Raw genomic sequence first — 16,688 nt, forward strand, 5'->3', positions numbered from 1 at the left:
TGTAGTCTCATATGTGGCTTCATGGCCGTGAAACATATTTTGAAACTGAAATTTTGGGATGGACAGTTAGCATTGAAAGACACAGTGCTTTAAGGTTTACAAAGCACTTTACACGTGTTATTTATTTCACTGGATCCTCAGAATAATCCTATGAGGTGGGTGCTAAGTTTATTCCAATTTTACAGACGAAAAAAGTGAGGCAGATACAGGGTAAGTGATTTGCCCAAGTATAATACAGCTAAGGAAGTGTCTAAGGCAGGATTTCAGGTGTTCCTGAATCCAAGTCTAACACTCTATCCACTGTTCATCTAGTTCCACCTATTTTTCAAGGTTTATAAGTATGTCATTATTGTTCGGTTTTTCAGTCGTGTCTGACTCTTCATGACCCCATTTGGGGTTTTCTTGGCAAAGATACCACAATGGTTTGCCATTTCTTTCTGCAGCTCATTTTACAGGGGAGGAAACCGAGGTAAACAGGGTCAAATGAATTGTCCAGGGTCATATAGCTAGGCTGGATTTGAGCTCAAGAAGATGAGTTCCTAACTCCAAGCCAAACACCTAGCTGCCCTATGTTTATAAGTATACTGCTCTCCAAAGAGTACAAGGCACCATTAAAACCCTTTGTTATCTGTTTCTATAAGATCATCTTGGGAGCCATGGACTTTTTTTTTTTGTTTACTTCACTCTAGATTTATTCATGCTCTAATTCAATTCTAAGTTATTTAGCCTACACATAACCTTAGGAGGGGCAGGGCTCTTACTAATATTGTATAAGAAGAACAGACTCCCAGCTGCTGTGTTTTTGGGGGGAGGTGACCTTCTTGGGGCTTGCATATGTTCCAGAAATCAAATCAAATTACCTCAGATGCTAATCACCTGTACTTACCCCATCCTCACTGGAGGAAAACATCAGGAGTGAAGAAATACTCCTTTGCAACAGCTGCAGGAAAAGAGAAAACAGGAGAGTGTGTTAAAATCTCATGAACATGAGCACTCATGTTAAAAATAGTCATGTTCTGCAAATTAATATGTTAAGTCTAGAACCTTATGTCCTGTCTTTTATATCATGGCTTAGACTTCTGCAACTAACAGGATCTCCTCATGGTCTTTGTTTAAGTCACAGACACTGTAGGACAGAAAGCCCTCCCCTGGCCCACACTCACTTTTCTTAATGAAGTTTCCAGGGGTTTCAATCAATACCACAAGGCAAAAACACCCCCTCAGTTACTGATGTAGAGTATCCCCACCTCCCCCAGGCCATGGTGCAAGCAAGATGTAAACAAACTTCTCTCTTATTAGTTTAATTCATTCATACCTTTACTTTCATGTTACCCTGTGGTCTAGAGGGGCAGGCCAAAACCACTTCTAGGTGCATTTTGAGAAGGGGAGATGTGACAGTGAGGGTGCATCGGCCACAGTGAAAGGATCCTCTGGTATTTAAATATCAAGCAGCAAGATTGAAAACAAAACAACAAAAAAAGTGTTAGATGTGTGAGAAACAGATATGCTTTCATATACGCATTAATTTTTGTTAAGTCACTCTATCTTCAACCTGGGTTGAGGAATTAACATCTGCTACGTTAAAGAGTATAAAACATTTTAAAAAATCTAGACATGTGATTTCATTCATATAGGAGACACCTGGTGCACATCTGCAAGTTATAGTCTTAGGGAGTTGCCTAGGGGTACTCATAAGTTAGTGACTTGTCCAGGGCCACACAGACAGGTGTCAGAGGTGGGATGTGGAGGCCCGCAGCACTTACACCATCTGTCACCTCCACTCCTCCATGCAAGGCAATCCTACTGCTGCTTCCTAACTGATTCTTCATTATACTCCCTTCAGCAGCTGTTCCGAACCCTTTCCCCTCATCTCCCATGCTCTTGCTTTCTCCCACCTCTCAGCAGAAGACCCTACCTCATATTTTATTGGAAAAAAAAGTCCTCCATGAGCTCCCTCTTCTCCCCTACTCTATATCACAAACCCCTTGCCATTATCCCCAATTCTCTCCCCCTTTTACCCAAAGGCTTCCCATTGTACTTGCATCCCATTTTCCCCAGCAGATCTCGACAATCTCATCTCTTCTAATCCTGGTCTTCATTCTCTCTCATATAATCTACTGGTTTATTCTGTTGTCTCCCAACATCCTTAAAAAAACCCTTCACTTGACCAACCCATGCCCTCGAGCCACTGTCCTCTATCTCTCTTCCCTTTTACAGACAAATGCTCAGAAAAAGCTGTTTGTATTCAATGCCATCACCTTCTCAACTATCACTTTCATACACCGTGCACTCTGGCTCATGACTTCAGTACTCAAATGAAGCTGTTCTCTCTAAAGTTATCAGTGATCTCTGAATGGTCAAATCTGATGGCATCTTCTTCTTGACCTCTCTGCAGATTTTGATACTATCTTCCCCACTCCTCCAGGATACACCCACCTTTCTCTTCTTTGCTAGATCTTCATCTATATCCTGTTCTCTAACTTTGAGTGTACCCCAAAGCTCTGTCCCAGGCCGTATCTTTTTATCACCTCATCAATTATCATTCAATTTTTTTTGATATGATTCCTAGATACCCAATCTTATCCCCTTTCGTGAGCTTCATGATCACCAATTGCCTACTGGATATTTCAAATTGGATGTCCAGTAGCAACTCACACTTAATATGCACAAAAATAACTCATTATCTACCCCCCCCCCCATATTCCTTTTACAAACTTCCCTATTTCACTTAGGGCACCACTATCCTCCTGGTCATACAGGTTTGCAACCTTGGAGCTCTCACTTGTCCCTCGCCTCATATGCAATTATTTGTCTAGTCTTGTTTATTCTACCTCCACAACTCTCCTATCTGTCCCTTTTCTCTCCATTCACATGACCAGCATCCATGTCAGGCCCTCATCACCTCTCAGGGAAGAGAAGGGTAAGGAAGAGAATAAACATCTCTAAAGCACCTACTATGTGCCAGGCACTGTGCTAAGTGCTTGTTTTTTTTTTTTTTAATAAATATTTTATTTGATCCTCACAACAACCCTGTAAGGTAGGTGTTATTATTATGCCCATTTTACAACTGAGGAAACTGAGGCAAACCAGTTAAGGGTCATACAGCTAGTGTCTGAACTATTGCAATACCTTCCTAATCGTTCTCTCTGTCTCCTCTCTCAACTCTGCAATCCTCTACAAAGCTCTCAAAGTGATGTGCCTAAAGCACAGGTTTGACCAAGCCTTCTTCACTCTTCCTCACCTACGGCATTTATTTCCCGTCTCTGTCTTTGCCCAAGCTGTCCCCCACATCTGGAATGTGCACCCTCAGAATCCCTCATTTCCTTCAAAGATCGGCTCAAACACCACCTACTACAGGAGGCTTCTCCTGATCCCCCCAGCTCCTAATGGCTCTCCCCCCAAAATGACCTTGTATTATTTTATTTATATCTTATCTGAGAGGCAGTGTGAGATGGCCTCAAAGTAAGGAAGACCTGGGTTTAAATCCTACTTCTGACACCCGGGAAGTGGACCTTGGGCAAATCACTTAATCAGCTCTCCAGGCATCACTAACATCATAAATTGCAGTACTCTCAATGATCTGCATTGCTAGAGGACATTTCTTCATCTGGAGTTCCTTCTAGCAGTGAAATCACAGGGTGGCCTTTAAACCCCGCAAATTTTGTAGTTACTTAGATCTTGTATGCACTTCCACATATATATATATGTTGTCCTCCTTATACAAAACTAAGTCTAAGAGTTCCTTGCGGAGAGAGACTAATTTCATTTTTGTATTTACTTGTATTTGTATCTCTAGTGTCTGGCATACAGCAGGCGCTTCATAGGTGCTTGCTGATTGACTGATTCCTGATTATCCACTATGACACCCTGTCATCACCTTAGTGTTGGTTAATGGTTGCAAGAGAGTGAGGTTCCAATGAAGGGGCAATGCAGAATAACAGCTGGGTATTCCCCAAAATGTTCATATCAGGGACAGAAAATGATAGGAGAAACAGCCAAATGGAGAACAAACACAAGGCCCTTCAGGAAGGGTTGAGAATCAGGGCTACCCCCACAGCCTCCTGAAGAAGTCAAACTTGGCTTTACTTAACTTTGCTCTTCTCTTGGCTATACAGTAAGCTGCTGAGATTTATGGGTAGCTTACACTCACTGTATTCATCTCTGAAATGCCAAGAAGTAAGTTTCCGCTTCTAAATGAAAGTCACTAATCCGGTTTATTGAAAGGAGCTGTTTTATGTTTCCTAAGGGCCAAAAGGCAATGACTGTGCTCTTCTTGCGTGCATGTATGTGTGTGTGTGCGTGTGTGTGTTATGTTTTTTTCCATAAAAAGTCCCTGCCTACTACTATTTGGCCATTTGGCTTCTATATCAACTCTCTTACATCCCCCAGCTGGAAGGGATTGCTCTCAGCACCCTCCCCCCACCTCTTCATTTGGATCTCTCTGAGGCACTCACCACATTCTCATTTGTATTATAGTTACTTGTGTCTAAGGCAGTTATACCTGCCTTGCTGGTGTATAAGCTCCTTGAGGGCAGGGGCTGTACCAGTCTTTATATCCTCGTATTCCCAGGGCTCAGCACACAGTAGGTGCTTAATAAATGTTGATGAGGAGGATATCCAAAGAGGAGGAAAGAGAATTGACTGGGAAAAGCAGTGAACTGAAACTAGCCATGAGAACTCAGATTAACAGTTGTTTGTGTAGTTTAGCAGACTAGGAATTTCTGTGACAAGTAGTTGTTTTGTTTTTTAAATCTGTTTACTGGACACTTCAGTAGAAAAAGGGCTGTGGTTGCTGGTCACATGGTGTGTACGCACTCATTTACAAGCACGTTTCTTAATAGCAAATACCAATGTCAGATGACTTTTGCTCAGTCTTTTTTTTTTTTTTTCCCTAAGGGAAAAGCCTGGATTTTTTTTTTTTCTTCCCTAAAGGACAAATTGTACAGCCATCAGGATTTCTCACTTGCTCTTTTCTGGCCTCAACTTTCCTTTATCCTCTTGGCTGATTGTAAATGACTGGTATTTAGGACAAAAACATCCCAATTTCTCCTCCCCCATATTTCAGGTAGGAGGAGCCCTAAGAAACAGCAGTATCCCCCTGCTGCTGAGACAGAACTCAAAATGTATCAGAGCATTTTCCAGGGGCCACTGGGGGTTTAGTTATTTCTCAGGCTATGTTCACTTCAGGTTATGCCTGTCCTTTAGGGATCTATTGATAATCCCACTGAAACCTGCTTGGGCTTTTGGGCAGTCAGATCCTTCAGGCAGGATGCAGCATGCCCTTGGCAGTAAGAGGGATGGAGGACAGGAGCTACATTAGTCTTTCCAATTTCCTTTTGGACTTCCTTCCTGCCTCACTTAGTGCCTTAGAGAGGGGCTTGAAAGAACGGTACTCGTTGGTTCTTACCTGTTTTCTGAGAGGTCCTGCTCCAGTTTCCCACTGCCACATCTGTTACATACAGGCCAGGAAAAAGCCGTGTTCTCATTCACGCCAACCACAATGCCTATACTCAATAAAATAGACAAGCAATCGACAAGTATTGATTAAATGCCAAGTATATACCAGGCCCTATGGCTACAGAGACAAAAAAGAAATGATTTCTGCTCTCTAAAAATTAATTCTATCTGGGGAGACAGCAAGTACACATACAAAAAAAAAAGTAATTTTTAGGGGTGGAGCCTACACTGTGTTGGAGCCAGCTTGAATTGGCTCTTGAGAGCTAATTATTATACTTTTAGTGTGAACATTTATACCTCAGAAATTGGGAAATGTTATAAATCCGGGCTTGGTTTATTTATTTTTTTTGCTGATCATCTAGACTTAAGAAAGTGATGGAGAAAATGTTAATGATGCAGGTTAAACTGGAAAAAAAAAAGTGCCCTGAATATCGCTTTGTCGTCACCCCCCCCCCCCACTATTGAATGGTTGTTAAAATTCACAAGCACACCCCTGGGTAAAGGCTCTGGGAGCTGGGGCGGGAGCAGATCAGGAAGGGCCTTATGTAGGTAGCAGCACTGAGGCTGAGCTTTGAAAGAAACAAGGATGCTCTCTGCATCCAGAAAAAGAACTGGTAAATAGAAGTTTGTATAGAATGATTTTATCATATTTGTGTCTAATTTTGGGCATCTCTAGAGTGGAGGGGGAAGAGAAAAAGGGAAAAAAAGAAATTTACATGATACCTTTATTATATATTTAAAAGGAATAGCAAGTTGTACATAACAGATTTGCAGTTTCGTGGGCAATCTTTTTTTATTATTATATTATGTTATGGAAATGCTTGTTTTATTCCATAAAATAAATAAAAGAAAAATAATAAAAGAAAATAAAAAAATAAAAGAAACTAAGGATTCTAAGAGGTGAGGGTATGGAGGGAATACATTCTGTGCATGGGGGACAGATAAGGCAAAGGCCTGGAGATGGGAAATGCAATATTGTGTTTGAGGAACAACAGCTGGATGGCCTGTTTGGATGTCCAGGAACACTATGAAGGGGAGTAACGTATAAATCTGAAAAGACTGGTTGGAGCCAGGTAGTGGAGGGCTTTAAATGCCCTACAGAGGTGACTGTATTTGTTCCTGAATATAATAGGGAACCTGTGGAGTTTATTAAGCAGGAGAGGGGTGAGAGACATGGATCCCTTGCCTCATTAGGAGGGCTATTACTATAGTGAAGAGAGTTGATGTGGGCCTAGATAAAGGGGATGGCCATGTGGAGAGAAGGGGGTCAGATATGGGAGATATGTAAGATCTTGGGTGAGGGAGAAAAATGAGTCAAGGATGACTCCGAGATGGTGAACTGACCTGACTGGAAGGAGGTTGATGCCCTTGGCATAAATAGGAAGTACGGAAGATGCAGCTGATTTTGGTTATCAGAGCTAACCCTGAATTGGTCTCCCCAAAGTTAAGAATGATCTTATAACTGCCAACTCTACTGATCTTTTCTTGACCTCTGTAGACTTTGACATTGTCAATCACCATTTCTTCCTGTACACTCTTTGTTCTCTGGGTTTTCATGATACTGCTCTCTCTCTTGTGTTTCATTTTAAGCCTCTAACAGTTTCTTCTCAGTCTGGTTGGTTGAACCATTGTCCATGTCCTGTCTACTAACTGTGGGTATCTCCCAAGGCTCTGCCTTTGGCCCTCTTCTGACCACTTTCAGTGACCTCATCAACTGTCATGGGCTCAATGCAAACCTTTCTCTTCCTTTCTCTCTCTCTGGACCCTCCCCCCACTCTCCTTCTACAATGACTCTCAGATCTATATATCTAGCTCGAGTCTCTCTCCTTAGCATCAGTCCCATTGATCACCACCTGCCTATTGTATATTTTGAACTGGACAATCCTGGAGGCATCTCAAACTCAGTATGTCCAAAACAGAAATCCTTATCTTTCCTCTAAAACCTACTCTATCTTCTGAACTTCCCTATTACTGCTGAGGGTACCATTATTCTTCTAGTCACTCAGGTTTACAACTTTGGTGTCATCCTTAAGTCCTCATATTTACTCCCCCATGTCCAATCAACTGCCAGATCTACTCATTGCTACCCCTCACAGATATTCTCTCACAGATATGCCCTTCTCTTGACTCACACAGCAGCTCCTTTAGTTTAGATCTGGATAGCTCTCTCCTGAACTATTTCAATTGTTTTCTAATTTGTCACCATGCCCCAAGTTTCTCCCTACTCCAATCTGTCCTCCATAAAGCCAGCAAAGTGGTTTTCCTAAAGTGCATGTATGACCATGTTACCCCTTTACTCCATAAACTCCCAGGAGATCCCAATTAGTTTTAGTATCAAATATAAACCCCTGTGTTTAGTATTTAAAGCTCTTCATGATCTGACTCTATCCTATCTTTTTGGCCTTCTTACATATTACCTCCTTCTGCAACACTTTATAATCTAGCCTTACCTGCCTATTTTCTGTTCTTTATATCATGGGATCTTACAGACTAAGCACATTGGTGCCAATCTGCCCTCCCCTCTATCATCCCCCTGCTTTCTTGTCCCCTTGCCCCGCTATTTTCCTGTAGGGTAAGATAGATTTCCATACCCAATTGAGCGTGTATGTTATTCCTTCCTTAAGCCAAATCCGATGACAATAAGATTCACTCATTCCCTCTCACCTTCCCCCACTTCCCCTCCACTGTAAAAGCCTTTTCTTGTCTGTTTTATGTGAGATAATTTACCCCATTCTACCTTTCCCTTTCTCCCTCTCCCAGTATAATCCTCTCTCACCCCTTAATTTTATTCTCCAGATATCACCCCTTCATCTTCAACTCACCTTGTGCCCTCTATCTATCTATCTATCTATCTATCTATCTATCTAGCTAGCTAGCTAGCTAGCTATGTATCTCTCTATACATATAAATTTTTTCCCTCCAACTACCCTAATACTGACAAAGGTCTCATGAGTTACAAATATCATCTATCCATGCAGGTATGTAAACAGTTCAACCTTAATAAGTTCCTTATGATTTCTCTTTCCTGTTTACCTCTTCATGCTTCTCTTGAGTCTTGTATTTGAAAGTCAAATGTTCTATTCAGCTCTGGTCTTTTCATCAAGAATGCTTGAAAGTCCTTTATTTCAATGAATGTCCATTTTTCCCCTGAAGGATTATACTCAGTTTTGTTGGGTAGGTGATTCTTGGTTGTAATCCTATCTCCTTTGCCCTCCAGAATATTATATTCCAAGCCCTCCAATCCAATCTTAATGTAGAAGCTGCTAAATCTTGTGTTATCCTGATTGTGTTTCAACAATACTTGAATTGTTTCTTTCCGGTTGCTTGCAATATTTTCTCCTTGACCTGGGAACTCTGGAATTTGGCTACAATATTCCTAGGAGTTTTCCTTTGGGGATCTCTTTCAGGAGGTGATCGGTGGATTCTTTCAATTTCTATTTTGCCCTCTGGTTCTAGAATATCAGGGCAGTTTTCCTTGATAATTTCTGTCTTTTTTTTTTTTTTTAAAGGCAATTGGGGTTAAGTGACTTGCCCAGGGTTACACAGCTAGTAAGCATCAACTGTTTGGTTTGAGGCCAGATTTGAACTCAGGTCCTCTTGACTTCAGGGCCGGTGCTCTATCCACTGTGCCACCTAGCTGCTCCCATTGATAATTTCTTGAAAGATGATGTCTAGGCTCTTTTTTTGATCATGGCTTTCAGATAGTTCAATAATTTTAAAATTATCTCTCCTGGATCTATTTTCCAGGTCAGTTATTTTTCCAATGAGCTATTTCACATTGTCTTTTATTTTTTCATTCTTTTGGCTTTGTTTTACAAAGTCTTGATTTCTCATAAAGTCACTAGCTTCTATTTACTCCATTCTAATTTTTAAGGAAGTATTTTCTTCAGTGAGCTTTTGGACTTCCTTTTCCATTTGGCCAATTCTGCCTTTTAAGGCATTCTTCTCCTCATTGGCTTTTTGAACTTCTTTTGCCATTTGGGTTAGGCTATTTTTTAAGGTGTTATTTTCTTCAGTATTTTTTTGGGTCTCCTTTAGCAAGCTGTTGACTTGTTTTTCATGATTTTCTTGCATCACTCATTTCTCTTCCCAGTTTTTCCTCTACTTCTCTTACTTACTTCTCAAAATCTTTTTTGAGCTCTTCCATGGCCTGGGACCAATTCATATTTTTCTTGGGGGTTTTGGATGTAGGAGCTTTGACTGTGTTGTCTTCTTCTGGTCTTATGTTTTGATCTTCTTTGTCACCAAAGAAAGATTCTATGGTCTGACTTTTTTTTGGTGCAGTTTGCTCATGATCCCAGCTAATTACTTGAGTTATAAACTCTTTGTTAAGGTAGGAGTCTACTTCCAGTGTGGAGAATGTACTGTCCCAAGCTTTGGGGGTTTTGTGCAGCTGTTTTCAGAGATACTTCTAGGGATCTGTAAATTTTCCGTTCTTCCAAAGTGGTGTGTTCTAAGGAGTGTTTATTCCTTTCCTGGCCTGTGCTCTAGTGTATGAGTGACAACAAGCACTCTTTTCTGCCTCTGAACTGTGAGGAGGATTCTCTCTCCACTGCCACTACGAGCTCCACCATGTCAGTGCTCCTTCTCAACCCAGGACCACCACCCAGAACTGTGACCCAGATCCAAGCACGGGCAAAGCCAGAGATTCCTGTCTCAGCACCAGCAAAGAGATCCCTAAAATCCTCCTCTGATCAGCCACTCGATTCCCCCTCATCTATGGGCCTAGAGCTCTGGAAGCAGCCGCTGCCCTGGGGCTGTGTCAGGACTAGGGCTGGGACTGAGTTTTTCTCTCACTGTGGTCACAGACCTTTCCTACTGACCTTCTAAGTTGTCTTCAGTGTTTGTGGGTTGAGAAATCTGGAAACCACCACAGCTGCCTGTGATTCAGTCCCCTGAGTCCTGCTCCAGGTTTGCTGAGGCCTGGTGTTTGCCTGCGTACTCACATTGAACTTTGCTCCTCTCCCAGCCCAGTGTAATAGACCTTTCCAATCAACCATCCAGGTTGTCTTGGGCTGTAAACTTATTTCACTCTGTCTTTTTGTGGGTTCTGCTGCTCTAGAATTTGTTTAGAGCCATTTTTTAGAGGTATTTGGAGGGACTTAGGGGACAGCTCAAGCAAGTCACTGCTTTTACTCTGCCATCTTGGCTTCACCCCCAGTTTGAGATTTCTAATGAGTACTTGGAGATACAAGCCTGGAGGTTAGAGAGATAAGTAGATCTGAGAATGATCAGTATAGAAATGATCTCTTAAACTATGGGAAGTGATGAGATTAAGTGAAAAAGTATAGAGGGAAAAGAGAAGAAGGTCCAGGACAGAGGCCTTGGGGATACCTACATTTAGAGGCTATGACCTGAATGAAGATCTAGCGAGGGAGACTGAGAAGGAGTGGTCAGACAGATAGGAGAAGAACCAGAATAATGTCACAGAAATCTAGAGAGTATCCAGGAGGAGAGGGTAATTCCAGTGTCAAAGGCTTCTGAGAGGTCAATATGGTTGAGGATTGAAAAAAAAAGTCCATGAGATTTGGCAGTGAGGAGATCATTGGTAACTTTGGAGAAAGCAGTTACAGTTGCATGATGAGGTCAGAAGCTAGACTGAAGAAATAAAAGAGAGTGAGAGAAAAGGAAGTAGAGGCATCAGGACTAGAGGGCCTTCTCAGGGAGTTTTAGGGAGGACTAGCAGCTCTAGTAGGAGGGCTTGTCCTGCCCTTCTCAGGGCTGCTCAGCCACCTTTGGTGTTAGTCTTCATCCAGCTCTCACCTGAGGCTCCACGAAACTGTAGCATGTGCAGTGGCCACATGCCCAGGAAACTGTCTCAGCAGTCTGGCTGAACCAGGCTGAGGGTAACCAACAGACCTCAACTGTCAGTGAGTTAGGGGGATGTCTATCCCAAGCATGTGAAGACTTCCCCTGGAGGAATGGGTGGGTGAGAACAATTTGTTCCAACGGCCACGAAGGCAGTTGAAGCAGGTACTGTGGAGTGCTTAGAGCTTGGTCAGGCATCAAAGATGCCAAGATCATCCACTGCATCCCAGGCCATCACCAGTCATCTTGACTTCTGTCCTGCCATTGGCCTTTGATGACTCTGGAGGAGAGAGTGAGGCTGAGGACTTGGTACAGCTCTGCTTCATTTAGATCTAATTCATGTGAAAGCTAAGACATCACCCAGTGATGTCACTGATCCTCTTAAAAAATGGAGGATGAATAACAACAAAGCCACAAAAGGGAGAAGAGATATGTAGACTGTTGTGTTGTGGAAAGAGTCTTGAACTTGGAGTCAGGCGACCTACTGAATTAAACCTCAGATAAACACCAGCTTTGTAACCAGAGGCAAGTCATTTAAACTCTCTGAGCTTCATCTGTAAAACATGGATCATAACACAGATGTTATTTATCTTTAAAAAAGCTACTGTGAGAATAGTGTTTTCCAAACCTAAAAGTTCTATGGAAAGGTAGACTATTATTATTAGGGAGCAGGGAAGGGAATAAGCATTGATTAAGCTCCTACTATATGCCAGGCACTGTGTTAAGTACTTCACAAATATCATCTCATTTATTATAAAGTGTATCATTTATATGTACTTAGATTTTTTTTAGAAGTATTTTAAAAAGCATTTCTATACCTTTACCTGTGCACACCCTGCCTGCCCCAATAGTCTCTAAGTCCATCAAAGGGCTGAGTTTATCTTCCATTTCTTTGTGTATTTCACCTAGTACAATGGTCCACACAGTGTCATCACTTGGTAAATACTGGTTAATCAAAATTTGGGTGTCAGTTTCCTTCCTGGGGAACTCTGATTCTTAACAAGTAAAGATATTAAGAACGTACCCACACGTATATACATACACACAGACACACAATGCAACCAGTAAGGTCCCTGGTAAAATAACAGAGATGCTTCTTAAAATCATCCAAATTACATTAAAAGTAGCTTTGAATTCTTCCCTCCTTCAAGTCAGATGCAAAGTGCCAATAGGATCGAGAATATGGATGCAAGCAGGCAATACATTTTAGAAGCATCCAAATTTGGAGGTAAAGTGCCTACGATAACTGCTTCAGTGATGAGGCCCTGGGTGGGCAGCATATCATGAAGTATCTGAGAATTTTCCTGACTACCAGGCAAGGCATTCTATCCACTGTACCACCTAGCTGCCCTCTCTACATGCTACCAAACTATTAAGAAGCATGTGGGGATAGTGTTCCATTGTTGCTGTTCCTCCTTCGTTTTCAAAGAGGACCAGTGACATCAAGGGGTGATGTCTTAACTAGACTGTGAATTGGATTTAAGTGAGGCAGAGTTGCACAAAGTCAACCTCATGCTTTCTTCTTGAATCATTGAAGTCCAGTAGCAGGACAAAAATCAAGACAACTGGTTTTGGCCTGATGTGAAGTGGATGACCTTGGTGTCTTTGACTGATCGAGCTCTAAGCACTCACTCCACTGTGCCTGCTTCAGCCACCTTCATGTCCGTTGGAACAAATTATTCTCAACCACCCATTCTTCTGGGGAAAGTCTTCACATGCTTTCACTCGCCAACAGGTTTGAGGCCTGTTGGTTACCCTCAACCTGGTTTAGCCCATCTGCCATGATGGTTTACTGGAGTGTAGCCACTGCACATGCTACAGCTTCTTGGAGCTACAGGTAAAGAGTTGGGTCAAGGTGGACACCACAAGTGGATAAATAGCCCTCACCCCAAAGTCCATTGCTATTCCCTTCTCTCACCAAAATGGGAAAAAAACTAGTCACGCCATAATCAAGTGAGTAAAAGCCTGCCTGCTTTCTGGAGGAGTATGACCATGACTCTAAGACCAACTAGTAAAATCAGATACTTTCCCTACTGGGTATTATGAATCAGTGAGGTCCCTAATACAGGCAAAACGCTGAAAACTTTGACCCATAAAATAATGTTACAAGGATGGGTTAGAAGGTTTCTGGATGTCACTTATACAATGACAAAAAAAAAAAAAAGCAACCAAACAAACAGGCTACCTTGGTTGGAAAGTGTTGAAATTAATAAAAGAGGAGGGAAAATGCAAAATGTGGTACAAGTTTTTTAGAAAAAAGAAAGAAGTGGGATCTTTTTCAGTGACTGTGGTGGACAAGCTGCCTTACTCCGAGGAGAACGAATAAGAGGAAGAAATTGATCTGGAGAGGAGACAATAGGATTGTGAGCAAGAATCCAGCCTTGTCAATTAAAATAATTCGTGCAGTACACACATGAACAAATGATTATTATTTAATTAGAGCTGGAGGATGTTACAGGAACAATAGTCTCTGATTTTGGAAAAGTGGCACTAATTAATGAAATTAAACTTGCAAAACTACTTCAAATGGTTAAGTCACTAGGATGAAAGGCAGACTGAAGTCAACAACAGCTAATAATAAAGTTCAGTTAGTCTGTAGCCAGAAGGCAGTGTCTAATAATTCACAATTACTGGGGCAATGCTCCAACTTCTAACAGTTAGGTGGTTCAGTGGATCGAGCATCTGGCCCTGGAGTTAAGAAGACCTGAGTTCAAATCTGGCTTCAGATACTTACGAGATGAATGATTCTGGGCAAGTCACTTAACTTCTGTTTGTCTCAGTTTCCTCATCTGTAAAATGGGGATGATAATGGCACCTACCTCCAAGGGCTCTCTTGAGGATCAAATGAACTAATAAAGTGCTCAGCACAATGCCTGGCACATAGCAAGTGCTATATAAATGTTATTATTAAACACTGGCATCACTATGGTTGGTCAGAGAGCATTTATTAAACACTTCCTATGTGCCCAGACACTAAGGATACAAAGAAAGGCAAAAAACACTCCCTGCCATCAAGAAGCATACTTTTTAATGGGGGATATGGCACAAATATGCTGGTACACACATGTTGAAAAGTGTTGAAAAGGGAAGACATTAGTAACTATAGAAACCAGGAAAGGCCTCCTGCAGAAAGAGAGATCTGAGCTGAGTCCTGAAGGAAGCATAAGAGTGAAGGAGAGAGGCACAGCATTCCAGGCACATAGGTTCCAGGCACAACAAAAAATCTAGATCATACAATGCATGGAGGGTAGTAAAATATAAAAAGTTGGGAAGGGGTCAGGTTTTGAAGAGTTTTAAATGTCAAACAGAGGACTTTATATCTGATTCTGGAGGTCATAACTGGAACTCCTTGATCAGAGGAGAATGGCATGGTTAGACCTACACTTTAGAGAAATCATCTTAGGCATTGAGTGGAAGATGATTTGGAGGAGAGATCAGAGGCTGCGAGATCAGTTAGAAGGCTGGTTGTAGTATGGCAGGCAAGAAGTGACAGGGGCCTTCACTAGGTTTGTAGCTGTCCTTAACCAGCCTTAATCACTGAATGGGTGTTGCCTCAGTCAAAGTGAGAACTAGAAAGTCCTTAACTTTAAAAAGGTCAAGGTAATTGGTAATTGAACCCATGACTGTTCAAGTCACCAAGAAAGAATGTAGACCAAGAAGATAAGGGAGCCCAGGGCAAAACCCCTGATATTCTGCAGCCCCTCACTTTTGGCTGAGTAGCTACTCTCTGAGTAACTCTTAGTTCAGAGTTAATGAATTTCGTCTTCCTCTTTTGGCACATAGCAAGTGCTACATAAATGTTATATTTTTTTGCAGTCCTCTTTGAGAACAAATGACCAAGAGCAATAATAACAACAGCTGTATGGATAGAGAGAAGGGAATATGTGCTAGAGATGTGGTGAAGGTAGAAATGAGAAGATTTGACAATGGATGGGATATTTGAGGTGAATGAGAGCAAGAAGATGAGTATATGACATTGAGGTTGAAGGTCTGGGTGACTGGGTTGATGTGGTACCCTTAAAAGTGATAGGGAAGGGGCAGCAAAGTGGCTCAGCAGATAGAGCTCTGGCCTTGGAGTCAGAAGGACCTGAGCTTAAATCCAGCCTCAGACACATAACACTTACTAAGCTATGTGACCCTGGGCAAGTCACTTAACCCCAGCCGCCTCACCAAAAAGCAAAAAAAAAAAAAAAAAAAAGTGATCGGGAAATGCAGATAGGAGGGTTTTAGTTCTGTTTTAGACATATTGAGTTTGAGGTGCCTGGAGGATATTCGCTTTGAATTGGACAAGAGGCACTTGAGGATGTGTGACTTGTATTTCAGCAGAAAGACCAGGGATGGATATGTAGATCTTGGAATCATTTGCATAGAGATGATAATTGAATCCAACCATGCTGCCTTCTAAGTATTGGCCCCATACATCTGAATGACTGGCTATAGGACCTTCTATCTAAATGCCCCACCAGTACCTCAAAACAAGCTTATCCCAAACCCTGCTAATCAACTATTACTAACACTTGCTTCTTCTTTTGACTTCACTATTTCTTTCAGGGGCACTGCCATTCACCTAGTCTCCCAGTGTCTGAAATCTTGGTGGACTCATTCCTTTTCTTCATCTTTCATATCCAGTCAGTTACCAAGTACTGTTGAATCTACCACTGAAATATCTCTTTCATATTCCTCCTTTACTATAGTCCTACAGCCACTAAAATAATTTAGGTCATCATTAAAGTTGGACTATCATAATGGCTTTTTTTAATTTAAAATTTTTATTTTCAGTTCCAAATTCTCTCTGTCTCTCCACCTCCTTGAAATATAATATGCATATAATAGCTTTCTAACAAGACTAACCTTCCCTATTTGGTAATATTCCCTATATATGTTCCCATCACTCTGAAACTCAAAGATCTCCAGTGTTTCAATGCTGTTTATGAAGTAAAGTTCAATTTTCTTAGCCTGGCATTCAAGGCCCTCTACAATCTGGTGGCTTCCCTCTCAGCCTTATCTCATATTGTTTTTCTCTAAGCCCTCCAAATAAGCATCTCCCCTTTTTGTCACTTAAGCTCCATGCGCTGCTCCAATGCCCAGAAAACCCTCCTTTCTCGTTTTTACCTGCCAGATGCCTACCTGTCCCTTAAAGTTCTACAAAAATGTGACCTCCTTCAGGAAACCTCCCTGATTCTCTCCGTTAATAACAACCTTCCTCCTTGGAATTCACATAGTAGGTTGTTTGGAATTTCTTTAATACACAGATAACTAACTACATGGCACACTAATTATAGGAGCTGTGTGTCTTGTTTTCCTTACCATACTATAAGTTCCCAGAGGTCAGAGACCACACCTTATCATATCACAGTGTCTAGCATAAAGCTCTGTACCCAGTTAGGCACTTAACAGATATTTTCTGAATTAAAAAAAAAATG

General features: G+C 41.6%; 1 protein-coding gene across 4 annotated transcripts in view; it reads right to left on the bottom strand.

Moving 5' to 3' along the window:
* LOC114031900 (DNA repair-scaffolding protein-like) overlaps window positions 1-16,688 on the bottom strand; it is a 556,996-nt gene that overhangs the window by 15,348 nt on the left and 524,960 nt on the right. For all 4 annotated transcript variants that reach the window (XM_027847097.1, XM_027847098.1, XM_027847099.1 and 1 more), the window contains 3 exons: window positions 5,408-5,504; window positions 1,316-1,430; window positions 887-940 (listed from right to left, as the gene is read on the bottom strand). In XM_027847097.1, coding sequence (XP_027702898.1) covers window positions 887-940; window positions 1,316-1,430; window positions 5,408-5,504 — 266 coding nt within the window. The remainder of the gene's footprint in view (window positions 1-886; window positions 941-1,315; window positions 1,431-5,407; window positions 5,505-16,688) is intronic.

The sequence above is a fragment of the Vombatus ursinus genome, unplaced genomic scaffold (assembly GCF_900497805.2).
Source record: "Vombatus ursinus unplaced genomic scaffold, bare-nosed wombat genome assembly UNPS02015255.1, whole genome shotgun sequence".
Lineage (NCBI taxonomy): Eukaryota > Metazoa > Chordata > Mammalia > Diprotodontia > Vombatidae > Vombatus > Vombatus ursinus.